Raw genomic sequence first — 17,896 nt, 5'->3', positions numbered from 1 at the left:
ACAAGATGCTTTAGTTACATGAAAGGCATCTGATGTAAACAGTAGGTGCTGTATGCAGAGTAAGGCTTTTCCCCACATCCATCCTTGACTAAATTAGTTCAAGTTGTTATTTATTTATTTTTTTTTGTCTCCAGATGAAATGTATGAGATACTCTCTAACTTGCCTGAGAGTGTAGCATACACCTGCATTAACTGTACAGAACAGCACCCTGCGGAATGGCGTCTTGCACTGGAAAAGGAGTTGCAGGTTTCTTTAAAACAGGTTTTAACAGCCCTATTGAATTCTAGAACCACCAGTCACTTGCTGCGTTACAGACAGGTAAGCTGAAGGCTGAAATGTAATCAGAAATGAGACTCTTGAAAAAATGAGTTTGATCCTTGTGGCTGATCGCTGCCCTGCTGTATGCCTTACAGATCAACAGCAGAAAGTTGTTATTTTTGTCCTTCTGTTCTGGACAGGAATTCCAAACTTGAGTCTCTTTCATGTTAACGAGAATCTCTGTGCTTATGAATGTGCAAGGGAGTACATCGTGGGTAGCATCCGCACTTCAGTAGCCAATAACTGTCTGTTTCTTGATATTGACAGGCAGCAAAACCACCTGATTTAAATCCTGAGACAGAGGAGAGTATCCCATCGAGAAGCTCTCCAGAAGGCCCTGATCCTCCTGTTCTAACAGAAGTCAGTAAACAAGAGGAGCAGCAACCTCTGGATATGGAAGGAGTGAAAAGAAAAATGGATCAAGGAGGTTACATTTCTGTGGTATGTCAGAGTTCTAGTGCTCCATTCTAATAATAGGTTCTATGAACTGCTTAATGACCCATGGTATTTATAACTGAGCATGCTTAAGCCTTTTCTTTATGAACGAGGAAACAGGCTAATATACTGCTAAAAATAATTCTGTCTGGCACTCGTGTTAGTGTTGGCCCAGAGAATATAATTTACACTGTTGTGTGCCTCTCTTTAACCAGCAGTGATACTGGGTTAAACTGCTTTTGCTCTTAGTTATTTATGTTCGTGGAAACAGGGTAGGGCATCCTTTATCTGCAGATTCTAACAAAAAGCCCAGCGAAGTAACACTGACAGTAGTCAACTGGAAGCTAATAAACTCATGTTTTGGAGGTGTGATCTCTTCAAGTATTGTTGTTTAAAATATAGACTAAATCAATTTAAAAAAATGGAAATACTTTCTTCCTCCTGCATAGCTCCTCTTGAGGAGGAACGTGTGTTAGGAAGTCCCACTGCAAACGTGCTGTTGCCAGATTTTGGCCAAATGCTTGTGAGGTAACCCAAGTAGTAGATGTAAAGTGTGTCAGCAGCCAGGTCCTGGTTAAAGAAAAAAGGGGAAAAATGACAGGTTGGTTTGTGCAGCCATTCTGCTAGCCAGTTTGCAAATACACAGAGCTGCTTGCTTCTTTACAGCCAAATTTCTTGCAGGAGTCTATGTTCTGGTTCAGTCCTTTTGTCACCTGGATGCCTTAAAAGCTAATGGATGATGAAGCTGTACAGGAGACAATCTTGGTAATAAAACAATGCTGTGCTTTTCTTGCAGCTGGATTTTAGTGATGATATTGTGAAGATAATTCAAGCAGCAATTAATTCCGATGGAGGGCAGCCAGAAATTAAAAAAGCCAATAGCATGGTCAAGTCCTTCTTTATTCGGGTGAGTGGGACTACAGTTATTTTGAAATCTCCTTTGTTTCACACTGTTTGTAGCTGTTGGAATCCAAAGTGTCCATCATGCACATTTCTAAGAACAAAATAATAACTTGTCAGAGTTGTTAATGTTAATGAAATCTCACTGATTGTGCATTTATAGTAGATCTTGGCTAAATTTCTTTGAGTTTCTAGGTACCTTGGATAACATTTCAGTGGAATGTTGTTTTCTTTCAGCAAATGGAACGTGTTTTTCCATGGTTTAGTGTAAAGAAGTCCAGATTTTGGGAGCCAAATAAAGTAACAAGCAAGTAAGTAGTTGTTCTGTGTCTGACTGTGACACTATATGTGATTTGCCAGCTGTCCAAGCAAGAAGTATTAAGAGAGCCTGTTTGTGAGGTTGGCTTTATATGATAATTATGATGTTATTGGTTTGTTTTTTTTTAAGAAGTAGTCACATTTCCAGGTTTTGTACACATGTCACTGTTCTGAAGCAGAGAAATCAAAAGTGTTACTTAGAAATAAGTATGTTGTGTGTTGGCTTGTCAGTCCTCTCCTTTCTTATCTCTCCTCTCCCTCATCTCATGTTGACTCTTCTTCATCTGTTATCCTCCGAAGAAACACAGCTGCATCACAGACTTTAAATTTTAAGTGATAGATCATAGCCTTTGTGAGAGCATGTGTAGAATGAAGGTAATTAAATGAGTTGTTACAGTGTGTTGTATGTCTGTAGTGTTCATAAGCAGTGCAGAAGTTCATCTGGTGCAGCCAGGTCTAACAGCTGGCTCCTTGTGTCTTCAGCAGTGGTATGTTGCCAAATGCAGTGCTCCCTCCTTCGCTTGACCATAATTATGCTCAGTGGCAGGAGCGTGAAGAGAACAACCACACTGAACAGCCTCCTCTGATGAAGAAAATCATTCCAGCTCCAAAACCCAAAGGACCTGGAGAGCCGGATTCACCTACTCCTCTACATCCTCCTACACCACCTATCTCTGGTAAGAAAACAGATTGCAGCACTGTTAGCCCCAAACCCAAAGTGCTTCACTTTGAGCCCTCTTGTTGTAGAGAGGGTGGAATTAGTGACTGAGGAATTGTGGAGACCCATGTGACCTGAAATCATACAGAGACTGTTACGTATTGATATGTTTTTTAATAGAACTTTGGCCTAGAAACACGTTTTCACCTGCCTCTCTTTCCCCAGACGAGGGCTGCATAGAGGCAGATGCGTGCTTTTTCTTGCTTTACAAGCTGATCATTCAAACTCTAGGCTGCTATTTGGCTTTTCTGCTCTGTTCACTTACTGACAGTTTTTCCAGATAAATTTTGTCCTTCCTGACCTTCAAGAATGAAAAGCATTCTTTCTTTTAATGCTAAGGTTCTGACAGAAGCAGAGAAGATAGTCCTGAGCTTAATCCACCTCCGGATGTAGAAGACAACAGGCAGTGTGCCTTGTGCCTGAAATATGGTGATGATAGTGCTAATGTAAGTATCTGGCATGCACCCATTTTGGTAGTAGCTGACTTAAGCAGTATTACAGATGTAGCACTGTGAATAGGCCAGATAAGGGGTGAGGTAGTGGATGTTGGTTTGTTTTTGTTTTTTCCATATCTTGGTATGCCTTCTTTGAAATGAAAATGACCTTTATCTGTCTGTTCTGCTGCCTAGAAAGTAGCGTGGCGTTTGTTAGACATGTCATTAAGAAATTCACCATGTCACTTACGTGAACTGTGTGCATTTCTTACACTGAAGCCTCTTGCCATTTCTTCAAGAATAGAATTTTTTTTCTTCCTAAGGTTGCCTTTTATATCACATGTACTTAGCTGCAGTCTTCTCTGCCTAGTTAACATTTATCTTTTAAACTCTGAAAGTAATGCTGTCTTGTTAAACTTCCGTTGGGGAAAGTTTAAATCCAGTGCAGTTGAAACCTACGAGGCTTTTTGTGCATTGCTGTGTCTTGTGGAACATTTTGGGGGGAGGGGAGGGAAAGAAGGAAAAAAGAAAAAAAGGTTTCTTGCCATTCCCTAGGATGCTGGACGCCTTCTCTATATTGGCCAAAATGAGTGGACACATGTGAACTGTGCTTTATGGTCAGCAGAAGTATTTGAAGATGATGATGGTTCTCTGAAAAACGTGCACATGGCTGTGATCAGGGGAAAGCAACTGGTGAGTATATGTATTCTACCATTGCAGAGGAAAACAGCTGATAGTTATTGTTACCTGATTTTAGAATAAATAGATGTTTACCTTTGGTTTTGCTTTTGTAGAGATGCGAGTTCTGCCAGAAGTCAGGTGCCACAGTGGGCTGCTGCCTCACTTCCTGCACAAGTAACTATCATTTCATGTGCTCACGAGCCAAGAACTGTGTTTTTCTGGATGATAAGAAAGTTTACTGCCAGAGGCACCGTGATTTGATCAAAGGAGAGGTGAGAGTCATCTTTCACACTTGCTTTGTCTGAAGGTGGGGACAGCCTGTAACTATAAACATTTCTTAAGAGTTAACACTGAATGTGTTCCTTATGAATGAGGGCCTGACCACAGTGTTGCTAAAACCACATTTGTGATATAACTGTCATGAGGAAGTTTGTCAAGAGGTACTGTGTGCTTCAAGTAGCAAACTGAAGACCACACTGAAGACGTAATAAAATAGGTTGCATTGCATATTTGTAGTAGTTCCTTTAAACTTACTGAGATGTTCTGTGGGTTCTTGCTCCAGGTGGTTCCTGAGAATGGGTTTGAAGTTCTTAGGAGAGTTTTTGTGGATTTTGAAGGGATCAGTTTAAGAAGAAAGTTTCTTAGTGGCTTGGAACCGGAGAACATCCACATGATGATTGGTAAGATCTAGTTCCTGAACACTTGTTTCATCTTTGGTGCTGGAGCTTTGTTCATGGAACTTTTCTGTTCCTCTCTCTGCTTAGGTTCAATGACGATAGACTGTTTAGGAATTCTGAATGACCTCTCAGACTGTGAAGATAAGTTGTTTCCCATTGGCTATCAGTGAGTATAAGCTGTTTCATGACAGTGTCTTTTACTGTGTCAGAAGTCAAACCAGCACTGAGGTAACATAGGTAGAAATCAGCTGCAGCTTTCATGAACTGTTAATGAATCTTGTGACTAAGCTATCTGTGCTGTGTGTTACACCAGAAAGCTTTTATCCTTTGTAATTTCAAGAAAATGAATATGTGAAATAATGCCAGGGCTTACTTGACTGTTGAGTAAATTATTTTATGTATGTCTGAATTGTCTTCCAGGTGCTCCAGGGTGTACTGGAGTACAACAGATGCCAGGAAACGCTGTGTGTATACCTGCAAGATCATGGAATGCCGACCGCCAGTCGTAGAACCTGATATCAATAGCACTGTAGAACATGATGATAACAGAACAATTGCTCATAGCCCAGTTCCCCTTACAGGTAATGTTTGAAGGACTTTCTTAAAGTACATATTTTCTACATGTATTTGCTATAGTGTATCCTTACCAGAAAGCCAGGTAATAATTAGGACTTTCTGGCTTTTAAATCTGATTTGGACCAGAACCCCATTTGTGATTCCAATGTTGAATGCACTGGCAGCTTGGTAAACAGGACCCAAACAGAGATTACTGTAGTAGTACTTTCTAGTTTACAGAGCTGAGATTTTTCTGATGGTCTAAAACATCAAATGTGAGTTCTAGTGTCAGTGTTCACATATAATTTGCGGGTCAATAGGTCACATGTTGATAACTGGTATTTAACAGTGTTCTTGGGGGGAAAAAAGCCATCAGATGTCAAGGAAGCAGTAGTCTTTGACTTTGTATCTAACAAATGTCCTGATTCCTCATGTGAAACCTGAAGGCAGTATATGCTTAATCAGATCATAGCGTTTAGGGTTTAGTGATGACTTACACTGTTGTTTCTCTTTTATGCAATGACAGAAACTCTATTCAAAGACAGCAGAAATACACCTGAAATTGTAAACCCACCATCTCCAGATCGTCCCATGCATTCTCAGACCTCTAGTTCCTGTTATTATCCCACGGTCTCAAAGGGTCTTAGGATCAGGACACCAAGTTATCCATCCACACAGAGGTCTCCTGGCTCTAGGCCTTTACCCTCTGCAGGTATTTCAAGCATTGTTGACTTTGATTTTTGTTTTGATTTTGTTTGCTTTGGAGATACTGTTGGTTCGACGTCTTTTTTTGACTTCATTCAGAATGTGATGTTTATTTTTGTGTTTCTGAAGAACGTGGAAAATGTCAGTAGGTTTGAGAGAAGGAACCTTCTGAAATATATATAGTGGAGATGACCTGTCAAGAAATATATGATTGAAACAATTAGGTATGTATTGGTTGTGAAGGATTCCTATATCTTGACAGTCTTCTTGTTTTATTTTCTCAGGAAGTCCTACCCCAATGACCCATGAAATAGTTACAGTGGGAGATCCTTTACTATCCTCTGGACTTAAGAGCATTGGTTCTAGAAGACATAGCACTTCTTCATTGTCACAGCAGCAGTCAAAACTCCGGATGATTTCACCTACACGAGCTGGGAATACTTACTCCAGACACAGTCTGTCTTCAGTTTCCAGCATAGGGTCCTCTTCAGAACATGAACAGAGTACAAAAACTGCTGACCACTTTGTGGGATCTGTGAATTCAGGTACCACAAGTGCTCCGGTTCAAAGCTGCTCTTCGAGTTCGGGCTCCCAGAAGACAGCAGCTGCAAGTGGAACTAAAACTTACCAGCTGGATGCATCTCAGTCTACAGAAGGAAAACATCCTAGTAGTTCAGATTTGGTAGCCAAAAGCGCACCTTCAAAGGGAGAGAAGGTGAAAACGCTGACCTCAAGGGACCCAGATTATTCAGCTCATAGTTTTTCTTCTGGAGGAAACTCCAAAACATCAACTCAACCAAACAGTTCATCAGGCACAGAAATAAATGTTAAAATAGGAACCTTTCAAGAATCTGCAGGATCATTTTCTTCTAAAGAAACAGTATCCTTTCCATCTTTGCATCAGAGAGGCCCAAGGAAAGACAGAGATCAGCACTTGGAATCTGTACAGCCAGAAAAAACTACTTCAGTTGATGAGATAGATGCAAAGATGCTGAAGTCTGCAGGAGTAAATAGCAGATCTCCTGCAGCAAGCGAGCAGGTAGTTTCTGCCACCAGAGACAGGCGTCAGAAGGGGAAAAAGATAGTGAAAGAGAGTTTTAAAGAGAAGCATTCCTTGAAATCTCTTACAGATTCAAGTCAGGCAGGAGGCGGTGATGAAGGAAATCTGACATCAGAATTTGGTAATCAGGGTTTGGTGACTGAACAAATTAGTCAGAGGTTGTGTAATAATATTCCTGCTGAAAAAAATGTTGAGAAGTCTCCACCTTCGCAGGGGTCGTCTAAAAGTTCTGTAGTGCTGCCTGAAGTGGCCCCTAAGGAATCACAGGCACCTAGAAAACGCACCGTCAAAGTCACTCTGACTCCTCTCAAGATGGAAAGCGAAGGCCAGTCTAAAGCTGCACAGCAGGAAGGTGATGCTGAACCTCAGCCTGCAGGGACAGAGCTTGCCTCTTCAGCAGAGCCCTCCTCAAATTCTGAAAGCCCAGAAGATAACTCTGTAGTTCAAGGAAGTCCAAATAAAGCACCAACACAGGAATCTCAAAATAATGCATATGAAAACTTGCCTGTTCAAGATAACAACTTGATGCTTCAGGATGGGACTAAAGCTCAAGAAGAAGGCTCATACAAGCGGAGGTATCCACGGAGAAGCGCTCGGGCCAGGTCTAATATGTTCTTTGGACTGACTCCTCTGTATGGTGTGAGGTCTTATGGAGAGGAAGACATTCCATTCTACAGTAACTCAACAGGGAAGAAGCGAGGGAAGCGGTCTGCAGAAGGACAGGTGGATGGTGCGGATGATTTAAGCACGTCAGATGAGGATGACTTGTACTACTATAATTTCACTAGAACAGTGGTTTCCTCTAACACTGAGGAGAGGCTTGCATCCCATAACTTATTCAGGGAGGAAGAGCAGTGTGATCTTCCAAAAATCTCCCAGTTAGATGGTGTAGATGATGGGACTGAAAGTGATACAAGTGTCACAGCCACAACTAGAAAAGTAAATCAAGTAACTAAAAGGAGTGGTAAAGAAAACGGAACGGAAAACTTAAAGCTGGATAGAACTGAAGAAAGCGGGGAGAAAGTACAGGTCACAAAAAGCCCTGCTGTCCACAAAACTGATCCAAAGATGGATAATTGTCATCCCGTGAGCAGGGTTAAAACACAAGGTCAGGATTCTCTGGAAGCTCAGCTGAGCTCTTTGGAAACGGGCCGTAGGGCTCATGCAAGCACACCTTCTGATAAGAACTTGCTGGATACTTTTAACACAGAACTTCTGAAATCTGACTCTGACAATAACAACAGCGATGACTGTGGAAACATCCTCCCGTCAGACATCATGGATTTTGTACTGAAGAACACGCCGTCCATGCAGGCTTTAGGAGAAAGTCCAGAGTCCTCATCATCTGAACTTCTAACACTTGGAGAAGGTTTAGGCCTTGATAGCAACCGGGGCAAAGACATGGGTCTGTTTGAAGTGTTTTCTCAACAGCTGCCAACAACTGAGCCAGTGGATAGCAGTGTTTCTTCGTCCATATCAGCAGAGGAGCAATTTGAATTACCACTGGAACTTCCTTCTGATCTTTCTGTTCTGACTACTCGCAGCCCAACGGTGCCCAGTCAGAATCACAACAGACTTGCCGTCATTTCAGAGTCTTCGCTGTCCTCTTCAGGAGAGAGGTCAATGCTTGCCTTGCCCTCCACGGAATCTGGGGAAAAAAGAGTTACAGTCACAGAAAAATCCACCTCTAGCGAGGGCGATGCAGCTCTTCTGAGTCCAGGAGTAGACCCGAGCCCTGAAGGGCACATGACTCCTGACCACTTCATCCAGGGTCACATCGATGCAGAGCATATAGCCAGCCCACCCTGTGGCCCGGTAGAGCAAGGACATGGCAGCAACCAGGATTTAACTAGGAACAGTGGGACTCCAGGTATCCAAGTGCCCGTGTCACCCACCGTTCCCCTGCAGAACCAGAAGTACGTTCCCAATTCCACGGATAGTCCCGGCGCCTCTCAGATTTCTAATGCTGCAGTGCAGACAACACCACCCCACCTCAAGCCAGCTGCAGAAAAGCTTCTCGTAGTCAATCAAAATATGCAGCCACTCTACGTCCTCCAAACGCTTCCCAATGGCGTTACTCAAAAGATACAGTTGACACCTTCTGTTAGTTCAGCACAGAGCGTAATGGAGACGAATGCCTCAGTGCTGGGGCCTGTAGGGAGTGGGCTGACACTGACCACAGGATTAAATCCAAGCTTGCCCTCATCTCAGTCCTTATATCCTCCCACGAGTAAAGGATTGTTGCCCATGTCCCATCACCAGCATATACATCCCTTCTCCACAGCCACTCAGACTGGCTTCCCACCAAATATTGGCAGTCCTTCGCCAGGTCTCCTTATTGGTGTGCAGCCACCCCCTGATCCTCAGCTGTTAGTGTCTGAAGCTAATCAGAGGACTGATCTTGGTACCACTGCTTCAACACCAGCTGCGGCCCTGAGCAAGAAACGGCCAATATCTCGACTGCAGTCAAGGAAGAATAAGAAACTGGCTCCCTCTGGAACCCCTTCTGCAATAGCTCCTCCTGATATGGTCTCAAACATGACTTTAATTAATTTTGCTCCTTCCCAAATTTCCAACCACCCATTGGATTTGGGAACCATTGCAAATTCAACATCCCACAGAACCGTCCCCAATATTATCAAAAGGTCCAAGTCTGGAGTAATGTATTTTGAGCAAACCTCTTTGCTCCCCCAAAGTGGGACTGCTAGTGCAGTTGGCACATCTCCTAGTGTTATTGGGCCAGATGCTGGTCACCTTCCAACTGGGCCTGTGTCAGGGCTAGCATCAAGTTCCTCGGTACTGAACGTGGTGTCCATGCAGGCCACAGCAGCCCCTACTACCGGTGGCTCAGTTCCCAGCCATGTTTTGGGACAAAGCTCAGTAACATTAACTAGCCCTGGATTATTAGGGGACCTTGGTTCCATAAGCAACCTCTTGATCAAAGCTAGTCAGCAAAGCCTTGGTCTTCAGGAGCAGCACATGACTTTACCACCAGCTTCTGGGATGTTTTCACAACTGGGAACGTCACAAACTCCGTCTACAGCAGCAATGACAGCTGCATCAAGCATCTGTGTTCTGCCTTCAGCTCAGAGTATGAGCATGACAGTTGCCCAGTCATCTACTGACCCAGAAGGCTCTTATCAGCTCCAGCATATGACGCAACTCTTGGCCAGCAAAACTGGGATTGCTTCCTCACAGCTGGACCTTGGTGCAGCTTCAGCAACAGCTCAGCTGTCAAGCTTTTCACAGCTGGTTGATGTTCCCAATAGTACCAGACTGGAACAAAACAAGGTTTCCTCATCTGTAATGCATGCCAGTTCAGCATCTCCTGGAGGCTCCCCGTCATCTGGTCAGCAGTCTGCAAGTAGCTCTGTGCTTGGCTCATCGAAAATGAAACCGAAAATCAAACGCATTCAGCCGTCTTTAGAGAAAGGGAATGGAAAGAAGCACAAAACTTCTCACATGTGGACCGGTTCCTCTGAAGCACATGTTCCTGACAGAGGGACCACTGCTGCACCCCAGGTCTCAGCTGCACGGTAAGAGAAGTGCTTGCTTTGCTCACCTGTGAAATTTTGCAACAGTTTGAGAGAGAATGTTGCACCTGTTTCTGTAGCAGATTTGCCTTTTTGATTGATAGTTTCTAATGTAAGACCTCACTTGGCTTTGGAAAGCAGATTTCTAAAGATGTTCTTAGAACCTTTACCTCTGGAAAGGGAAGGCTGAGAAACCTGAGCCTTTGAGGATCAGGGTTAGGAGGACTTCTATTCACGGTTGGCACCTCTGACAAATTAAGGACTGCACCCCTTATTTTCAGTTCTAGCTACATCAGAGGTTGGTCCCAAATAATTGCTGGTGCTAAAGAACATCAGCATTTCGGTAACTGAGAAACACTGGACGTGACTTTTGTGATTACTTGATCATCTCAGTGTTCTGAAATAAGTCTGGTTCTTAAACAGCTGATTCAGAACTCTTTAGACAGCTTAACCTCTTAACATAGCTTTTATTGCATGTGTGTTGTTGATTACTTGCCAATTTGTTTCAGTCCGTAAATATTTGCTGTGATTGTGTCAACGTTCCACTGTACATCACTTGACCCCTGAGTGCATTGCCTGTGATTGCTCAGAATTGTTCCTCTTGCAGCCAAACTTAATGCTTCTCCTTCCTCTTCAAGTGCACATCTTGAATCCTATGCAGTGCTGGGAATGTGATCTGTTTTCTCGTATCATAGGAGCAGCTGTTGTTACTCCTCTTGTAGTTTTGCTGAACTGCTGAATCACTTGTTGGAACTCCCAGTAGATCTGTTACTGCCTTCCAGTCTCATTTGTAGCATGCATGATTTGGAAGGTAGTTTGAATGTTCCTAACTCTTCTTCTTCCAGGACTCCTGCTGTGAAGACAGATGTGCAGGATGCAGCAAGCACAGATCAGCCATCACAAACACAGTGTGGCCAGTCTACAGGGTAAGCATGAAGCACACCTTTGCATCAGGTTTTGGTGGCCTGATCTTAAAAAAAATAAATAATTGTCTGGAGAATGCAAGGAGTCATTGCTAACAAATTTATCTTGTAAGTTTTCAGTCTGGAATGAGCAGTCACGTTTCTTTTTAATTATTATTTTTATTTCTTTTAATATAGCTGTGGGAAATGCATTACTTACACAAGCAGACCATGTGTTAGCATACACCTTATTACAGAGCAGGACTAATAAGAACAACAGATCACAGGTTCTGTTAAATTAGTCTGCTATCTACTGACTGATCGACACCACAAAGATAAATGCTACTGAATAGAATCCTCCTGTTCATTTCCAGATGAGCTTACGTAAAACACATTTAGCAATGGTTTCAGGTGTAGTAAAATGGTTATTAAGTATTCTTCATTTTCACTCCCTTCCTTCCAAAGGCAAACGGCAGTTCTCCCAGAATCTCAGTCAACAAAGACCTCAACAAATGAGCAAGAAAATGCAGGTATGTTGCTTCTTGACGTGCACCAGGTCTTGGGGCTCTCCATGACTGGGAAATTAGTACCTTGTTGTTCTAATTTGTCTCTCTTGTTCTCACAGAAAAAAATCTCAGAGCTAATAGTCTTGTTATTCATGCCTTGAAGGGAGGAAAGGTTTGTTCACTATTAATAAAATCTGCTCAAATAGTTGTTTCTATTCTTAGCTTGTGGGAATTTCAGTACTTGAGATTTTACACTCTCACTACAGTACTATCTAGAATTTTTTCCTTTGAGTAAAATCTCTTTGAAATCTCGATTCTTAGAAAGTATATTTTAATCTGACTGCCAGATATGAGAGCTCCAAGCCCTTTTGTGAGTGTTTCAAAGTAAATCTGGAAATGCAGACTGTTGTCTTTCATATCTTCCCAGTCCAGTGTCACTTACATACAATTGCAGTAGCGTGAGTAGTTCTCACATATAAGATAATAGTCTTTCTGCTCTTTGTCATTACTGCAAATCATGACTTGTGGAAACCTGGTTCTCCTGTAATAGCTGTTTAGAAGCTACTAATGTCATCTGTTGTTAAAACAGCTTCGGAATGAATAGATTTTGTTTCTTCACCAAGATGTGAATGTTGGTGAATTTCTGTGAGTCCTTACGTGAGTGCAATTGTAATTTGAGTTTTGTAGGTTCTTCTTAAACACATTACTGACTTGCCATTTGACCACTAAATATAAGTAATTGATTCAGATGTGGGAAAAAAGCTTCTTTCTGCTTAATTTCCACCTTCATACTGGCTTTTGTCTTTCCTAGGCTCAAAAGCTTTCGAGGAAGAAGAGAGCACTTTCAGCTCCCCACTTATGTTTTGGCTGCAGCAAGAACAAAAGAGGAAAGAGTGTCTTGGTGAGAAGAAACCCAAGAAAGGTTTGGTTTTTGAGATCTCAAGTGATGACGGCTTTCAGATCTGTGCAGAAAGCATTGAAGGTGAGAGCTGTGCTTTTATTGTTATACTGGTTTTGACTTTTCCTGCCAGAAGTAAAATTATGACTTCTGAGTGTGTTATTCATTTTCACGGGTCTTTAAATGAGAAACAACTTCTCCTAATTTACCAGAACAGTCCTAGTTTCTAACAATTCGTGGTTTCTATCGAAAAATATAATATGTCACTATCCCATTTTGTTTTATCCATTGACCAATGGTTTTGAACCATGTGTTGTAAAGAATAGCACAGCTCAGACAGTATGACATCTAGACTTGTCCTACAGACCAGTTACTGAAGAAACTCATTTCCCTTTCTGCCACAGTGAATTTTGGAGAATTTATAGTCCATAGATGGAATGAAAGCTTCGTGTTCTCAGTTTATTTTATTTAAATATGAACATTTTATAGGAAAACAGCGTACTGCACACGTACATAAAAGTCTGCTGATGGTACTGATGGAAATCTGATGCAGTGTGCCAAAACTGACAGCAAGGCTGTTGTTACAGCACTCCTCAGTGCCCAGTGCTTGGATATTCTTCACAGTTTTGTTTTCTGTTTGTGTAATTGCAGATGCCTGGAAGTCACTGACTGACAAAGTTCAAGAAGCCCGTTCCAATGCCCGCCTGAAACAGCTATCATTTGCAGGTAATGGCCAGTGCCACCATCATTTTTAATGTGCTATTGGACGTATAAGAACAAACAGGTCTTAGGACTGCCTTAAGAATTTCGGTTGAGCTGCTGTTTTTTTAATGGAAAATAAATTCTCCTAATGAATTGATTAAAATTACTTACCTGGAGTGAGCTAGTTAATACAGTGCTGCTGGGAAAATTTCAGGCTAGCACAAGTTTTATTTAATGGGCTGCTGTATCCTCCCATTCCCAATATGCTTGATCATTTTTGTCATTCGTGTGCCCTGTTTCCTGTTCCAGGTGTGAATGGTTTGAGGATGCTGGGGATTATCCACGATACTGTTGTGTTTCTGATTGAGCAACTTTATGGAGCAAAGCACTGCCACAACTACAAGTTCAGATTTCATAAACCAGAGGAGGCCAACGAACCTCCTCTGAATCCACATGGCTCTGCTAGGGCTGAAGTCCACCTGAGGCAAGTGTGAGCTTTGTTTTTGTTAAGGTTAACAAGGACACAAGCAAAAAATCTTGAGAGTGCTGAGAGCTCTCAGTTTATAAGTAAACGTAAGCAACTTTCTCCAGTAAATCAGTTATATTGCATCTTCTTTGTCTGCACCTTTTGTTATGTGTTTCTTTGTTTAAAAAAACTTTCCTGGCTGGTGCCTTTATTCACAGTTCTCAGAAGCTATTGTGTGTTATCCTGATACATAGAAAGCTGTGAAAGAGGACAGACTGGGGAAGGTGTAAAACAGTAAACATGCCAAGCTGTTCTGCCAACCAAATGTTTGCATTAATTTTAGTTAGTAACACAGACTTCCTTTGTTAAATTACAGGAAATCTGCATTTGATATGTTTAATTTCTTGGCGTCTAAACACCGACAGCCACCAGAATACAATCCAAATGATGAGGAAGAGGAGGAAGTACAACTGAAATCAGCCCGGTATGCGGTAGGATTTAAAGGTTTAAAGGGGGGAAAATAATGCTGTGGTGTTAGAACTAAGAGATCAGGTTTAGTTACACGTTATTTTTTGAGGTAGTGCTTAAGACTTCAAAGCTACCGAGCCCTAGAAAAACAAGGGAGATTCCTACAGTCCTACACCAGCTGAAGGTGGTCAGCCAGACCAGTTGTCTTTTCCACATTTCTTTTTCCTGCTGACACGAGACATTTTGATGATAACTTTGAGGAGGAAAGAAATTATTTGCATTGAACTTTTAGAAAAGATTGCTCGTTAGCAGTTATAAATTCGTTTGAGTTAAGATACAGAATTAAGAACAGCTCTGCATTTTGTGTGTGAGTGTGTGTGTGTGTGTACATTTATATCACACTGAATTTTGATGGTGTTCTCAGCGGGCTGCGGTGCCACAGTGGTTGAATGTTTCTGTCTTGGAAACTATCCCAGATAATACATGACATGGGCTCTCATGGATGTCATCATTTAGTGGTGTCTCTTTCTTCTAGGAGGGCAACAAGTATGGACCTGCCAATGCCCATGCGATTCCGACACTTGAAGAAGACTTCCAAGGAGGCAGTCGGTGTCTACAGGTGTGGTTTTGTTCTGACACTCTAAACTTGATGTCTGGGACAGAGGAAGGTAAAAACTGAAAACCTTGCTGACAGCTAAGGCATTAGGAGAGACCTACTGTTGTTCTCACTGGCATCACGTTGTAGAAGTGTAACAATGCTACTGTGGTCCCTATCATGAAATTTGTTTTCTGCAGTGCTGGTGCAACATTTTTGAGTTTCACTTGTATTGTTTGAATATTCTCTCACCCTGTTGGTTTTCTAGGTCTCCCATCCATGGCCGGGGCCTGTTCTGCAAAAGGAACATTGATGCAGGTGAGATGGTGATTGAATATTCGGGCAATGTCATTCGCTCCATCCTCACTGACAAACGAGAGAAGTACTATGACAGTAAGGTGAGTTAAGGGCTTTCATAGAACTTCTTAAAAAGCATTATAAGCCCCTTTCCCATTCAGTCATCCAAGGAAACAGAGCAGACAGAGAACTTGGTTACTAACGAGGCTTTGGGATTAAAGTTATTTGTAACGCTGGCAAAAACGTGTGCTGAAGTTTCAAGTTCTAGGGCCAGAGTAGTGCTTCTCATGTGCAGAAAATGGAGGGAAAATGAAGTTGATTTTTATGGCGTGGTGAGTTAGAGAATCTTAAACAGTTAAAGATCTACTCTGTGCCAGAGGAGGTGTCACAGGTGAGATCAGAGCTTGAGGATTCACAGCATAAAGAAGTGTGTAAACCAGAACTCTCAAACAAAATCAAGAAGCTGATCACTCTGCTCTAAATTAAAACTTCTTTGTTGTGTAGTAACCTCCCTGCTACAAATTGCAGTTGTTTCATGAAGCCTTTGTCATTCTTGAGAGAAGCATTTTGTCTAAACAAAGCCAGGACAAGTATAATCACAGAATATTTAGAGTTCTCAAATGCTTTTAGCATTTGTATTAGTGACCTAAAACAGTTTCCAGTGCAAGGTAGTGATGTATATAAGATGAAATAAATCATTGTGAGACATGACTGGTGAGATTACTGTGTAGGGAGAGGAGTTTGGGAGAACTAAGAAGTGGCCCTGAAGGTAGGACAGGCATAGAGCATGTAAAAACTGCATTTGAAACATCATGATTTGGGATTACAGAATTCTCTGCATATTTACCAGCTGGAGCTCTAGGGTCATTTCCTCCCATGGGCAGGGAAACATATCGGTGTGGTCTCACCTTGCAGCTCCAAAGAGCAAAGGGGTTGAAATAATTCAAGCAGGGTTGTAGATCTTCTTAATGACTTGACTCTTAGCATTGCAGTAATTAAGCAAAACTGTCCATCAGAGCAGCTACCTCTTGACTTCCCTGGCATAATTGTCTTTCTGTTCTCTGTGTGTAGGGGATCGGTTGCTACATGTTCCGCATTGACGACTCCGAAGTGGTGGATGCCACCATGCATGGGAATGCAGCCCGCTTCATCAATCACTCCTGTGAGCCCAACTGCTACTCTCGGGTCATCAACATCGATGGCCAGAAGCACATTGTCATCTTCGCCATGCGCAAAATCTACAGGGGGGAAGAACTCACGTACGACTACAAGTTCCCCATTGAAGACGCCAGCAACAAACTGCCCTGTAACTGCGGCGCCAAGAAGTGCAGGAAGTTTTTAAACTAAGAACTTCCACGAGCTGCAAGTGAGCCCTAAAGGGCGTGGGGCGAACCAAAGCTAACAGTGAACCCCTACCCTGCCATTCACGAGGGGAGGGGAGAGGACAGAGGCAGGAATGAAGATCGGCTGGGCTCAGGGACCCAACTGGCGGCTGTGTTTCTCTGTCAGAGTCCACATCTTCATGTCTTGCATGCGCACACTTACCCTTACGAAAGACACGGGCGACTGGAGAAGATCCTCAATGTGATTATGTTTTTGCTATTCTCTTTCCCACCCCAACCCCCCCCCAGAATTTGTTTCTCAGAACGGGGCTAATGAGTGGGAGTGGGGAGGGAAGGCAGACCCGGACCCAAGTATAGAGGACTGATCGCAGATCCATCCCTTTGACCTCTCTTGGCTCAAAGAGGTGAATGTGGAGCTCTCGTTTTGTTCGGTTGCTGTGTCATAAGTTCCCATAGCACAGTACGTGACTGCGCTTTTCTCCTAGGGAGAGAAACTGTACCCCACCAACCAGCTACTCTGAGAACTTTGTGAGTGTCTGTGGTTCCTTGTGTTATGCATCTCCAAAACACTATCTGTGAGTTGGTTGGCGTACTGTGTGGTGTAGGTGGCTGCTGTGCCGTATGGGTCCGGCTTATCTGCTTGAATCTAGGAAGACTAAATGGGGGAGAGGGTCATACAGCAGCCATAAGTAAACTGAGAAGGATTTGGATAGTGTTTCACTCTGAAATTCCAGCTGGAGTGTAAAGGGAATTCCTGGCATTCCTTAGCAGAGAAAGGGCTTGTGCCAACTGGTTACAGAGCTGTAAATCTTTGTGAGCAAAGGCTTTCTTTCAGCAGCACCCTCCCCCTGCTATAAAGGAGGGAAGCAGTCTTTTCCCATGCTTCTGCCTTTGGAGGCTGCCTTTCTCCTTTGACCTAGGGACCGAAGGGCTCCCCTGCCACCGTGGGACTGCTCCCCAGGGAAGGAAGCAGTGGTGGGAGCTGCTGCTGCTGTTGGCTGTAGAGCAGGAACTGGGAGGGGAGATTTGTGTGGAGCCCCACTGAACAGCATCCCAGGGAGACAAACAACTGGCTTCTGTAGGCACGTGCCTGTCTGACCTACAGTCAGCACGTCGTTTCGTAATCTTCCACGAAAGGCACAGGAAGAGGCACCAAAATGGAGTGTAGATTCACTGAAGATGCAAGGCCAAACACTAACCAGCCTCGTGGACTCCGTGCAGCACTTAAAAATGCACAGGAAACAAATTGGCGATTGGCACAGTTGAAAATCACGGTAGCTGAAGAGTCAAACTTAGTTGAAGTGAATCAAAAGACACTGTTGTCCTGGTTCAAGTCAATGCTCCTCCCTTTTGGGTCTGCTCCACGCCTCCAAAAATTAAAAAA

General features: G+C 42.9%; 1 protein-coding gene across 1 annotated transcript in view; it reads left to right on the top strand.

The window, feature by feature from the left end:
• Positions 1–17,896, top strand: part of KMT2A (lysine methyltransferase 2A) — a 32,148-nt gene extending 14,252 nt beyond the window's left edge. Inside the window, exons 15-36 of the mRNA XM_031556886.1 lie at positions 135–319; positions 587–760; positions 1,551–1,661; positions 1,892–1,965; positions 2,456–2,649; positions 3,030–3,136; positions 3,680–3,817; positions 3,919–4,077; positions 4,368–4,485; positions 4,570–4,648; positions 4,903–5,063; positions 5,564–5,749; positions 6,027–10,338; positions 11,181–11,261; positions 11,703–11,767; positions 12,555–12,725; positions 13,293–13,367; positions 13,653–13,827; positions 14,186–14,293; positions 14,813–14,896; positions 15,141–15,270; positions 16,241–17,896. Of these exons, the coding sequence (XP_031412746.1) occupies positions 135–319; positions 587–760; positions 1,551–1,661; positions 1,892–1,965; positions 2,456–2,649; positions 3,030–3,136; positions 3,680–3,817; positions 3,919–4,077; positions 4,368–4,485; positions 4,570–4,648; positions 4,903–5,063; positions 5,564–5,749; positions 6,027–10,338; positions 11,181–11,261; positions 11,703–11,767; positions 12,555–12,725; positions 13,293–13,367; positions 13,653–13,827; positions 14,186–14,293; positions 14,813–14,896; positions 15,141–15,270; positions 16,241–16,516 (7,163 nt within the window). The 3' untranslated portion in view covers positions 16,517–17,896. The remainder of the gene's footprint in view (positions 1–134; positions 320–586; positions 761–1,550; positions 1,662–1,891; positions 1,966–2,455; positions 2,650–3,029; positions 3,137–3,679; positions 3,818–3,918; positions 4,078–4,367; positions 4,486–4,569; positions 4,649–4,902; positions 5,064–5,563; positions 5,750–6,026; positions 10,339–11,180; positions 11,262–11,702; positions 11,768–12,554; positions 12,726–13,292; positions 13,368–13,652; positions 13,828–14,185; positions 14,294–14,812; positions 14,897–15,140; positions 15,271–16,240) is intronic.

The sequence above is a fragment of the Meleagris gallopavo genome, chromosome 26 (assembly GCF_000146605.3).
Source record: "Meleagris gallopavo isolate NT-WF06-2002-E0010 breed Aviagen turkey brand Nicholas breeding stock chromosome 26, Turkey_5.1, whole genome shotgun sequence".
In the NCBI taxonomy this organism is placed as follows: domain Eukaryota; kingdom Metazoa; phylum Chordata; class Aves; order Galliformes; family Phasianidae; genus Meleagris; species Meleagris gallopavo.
Note: the sequence above shows the minus strand (reverse complement) of the source record. Positions and strands in the feature narration are given on the sequence as shown.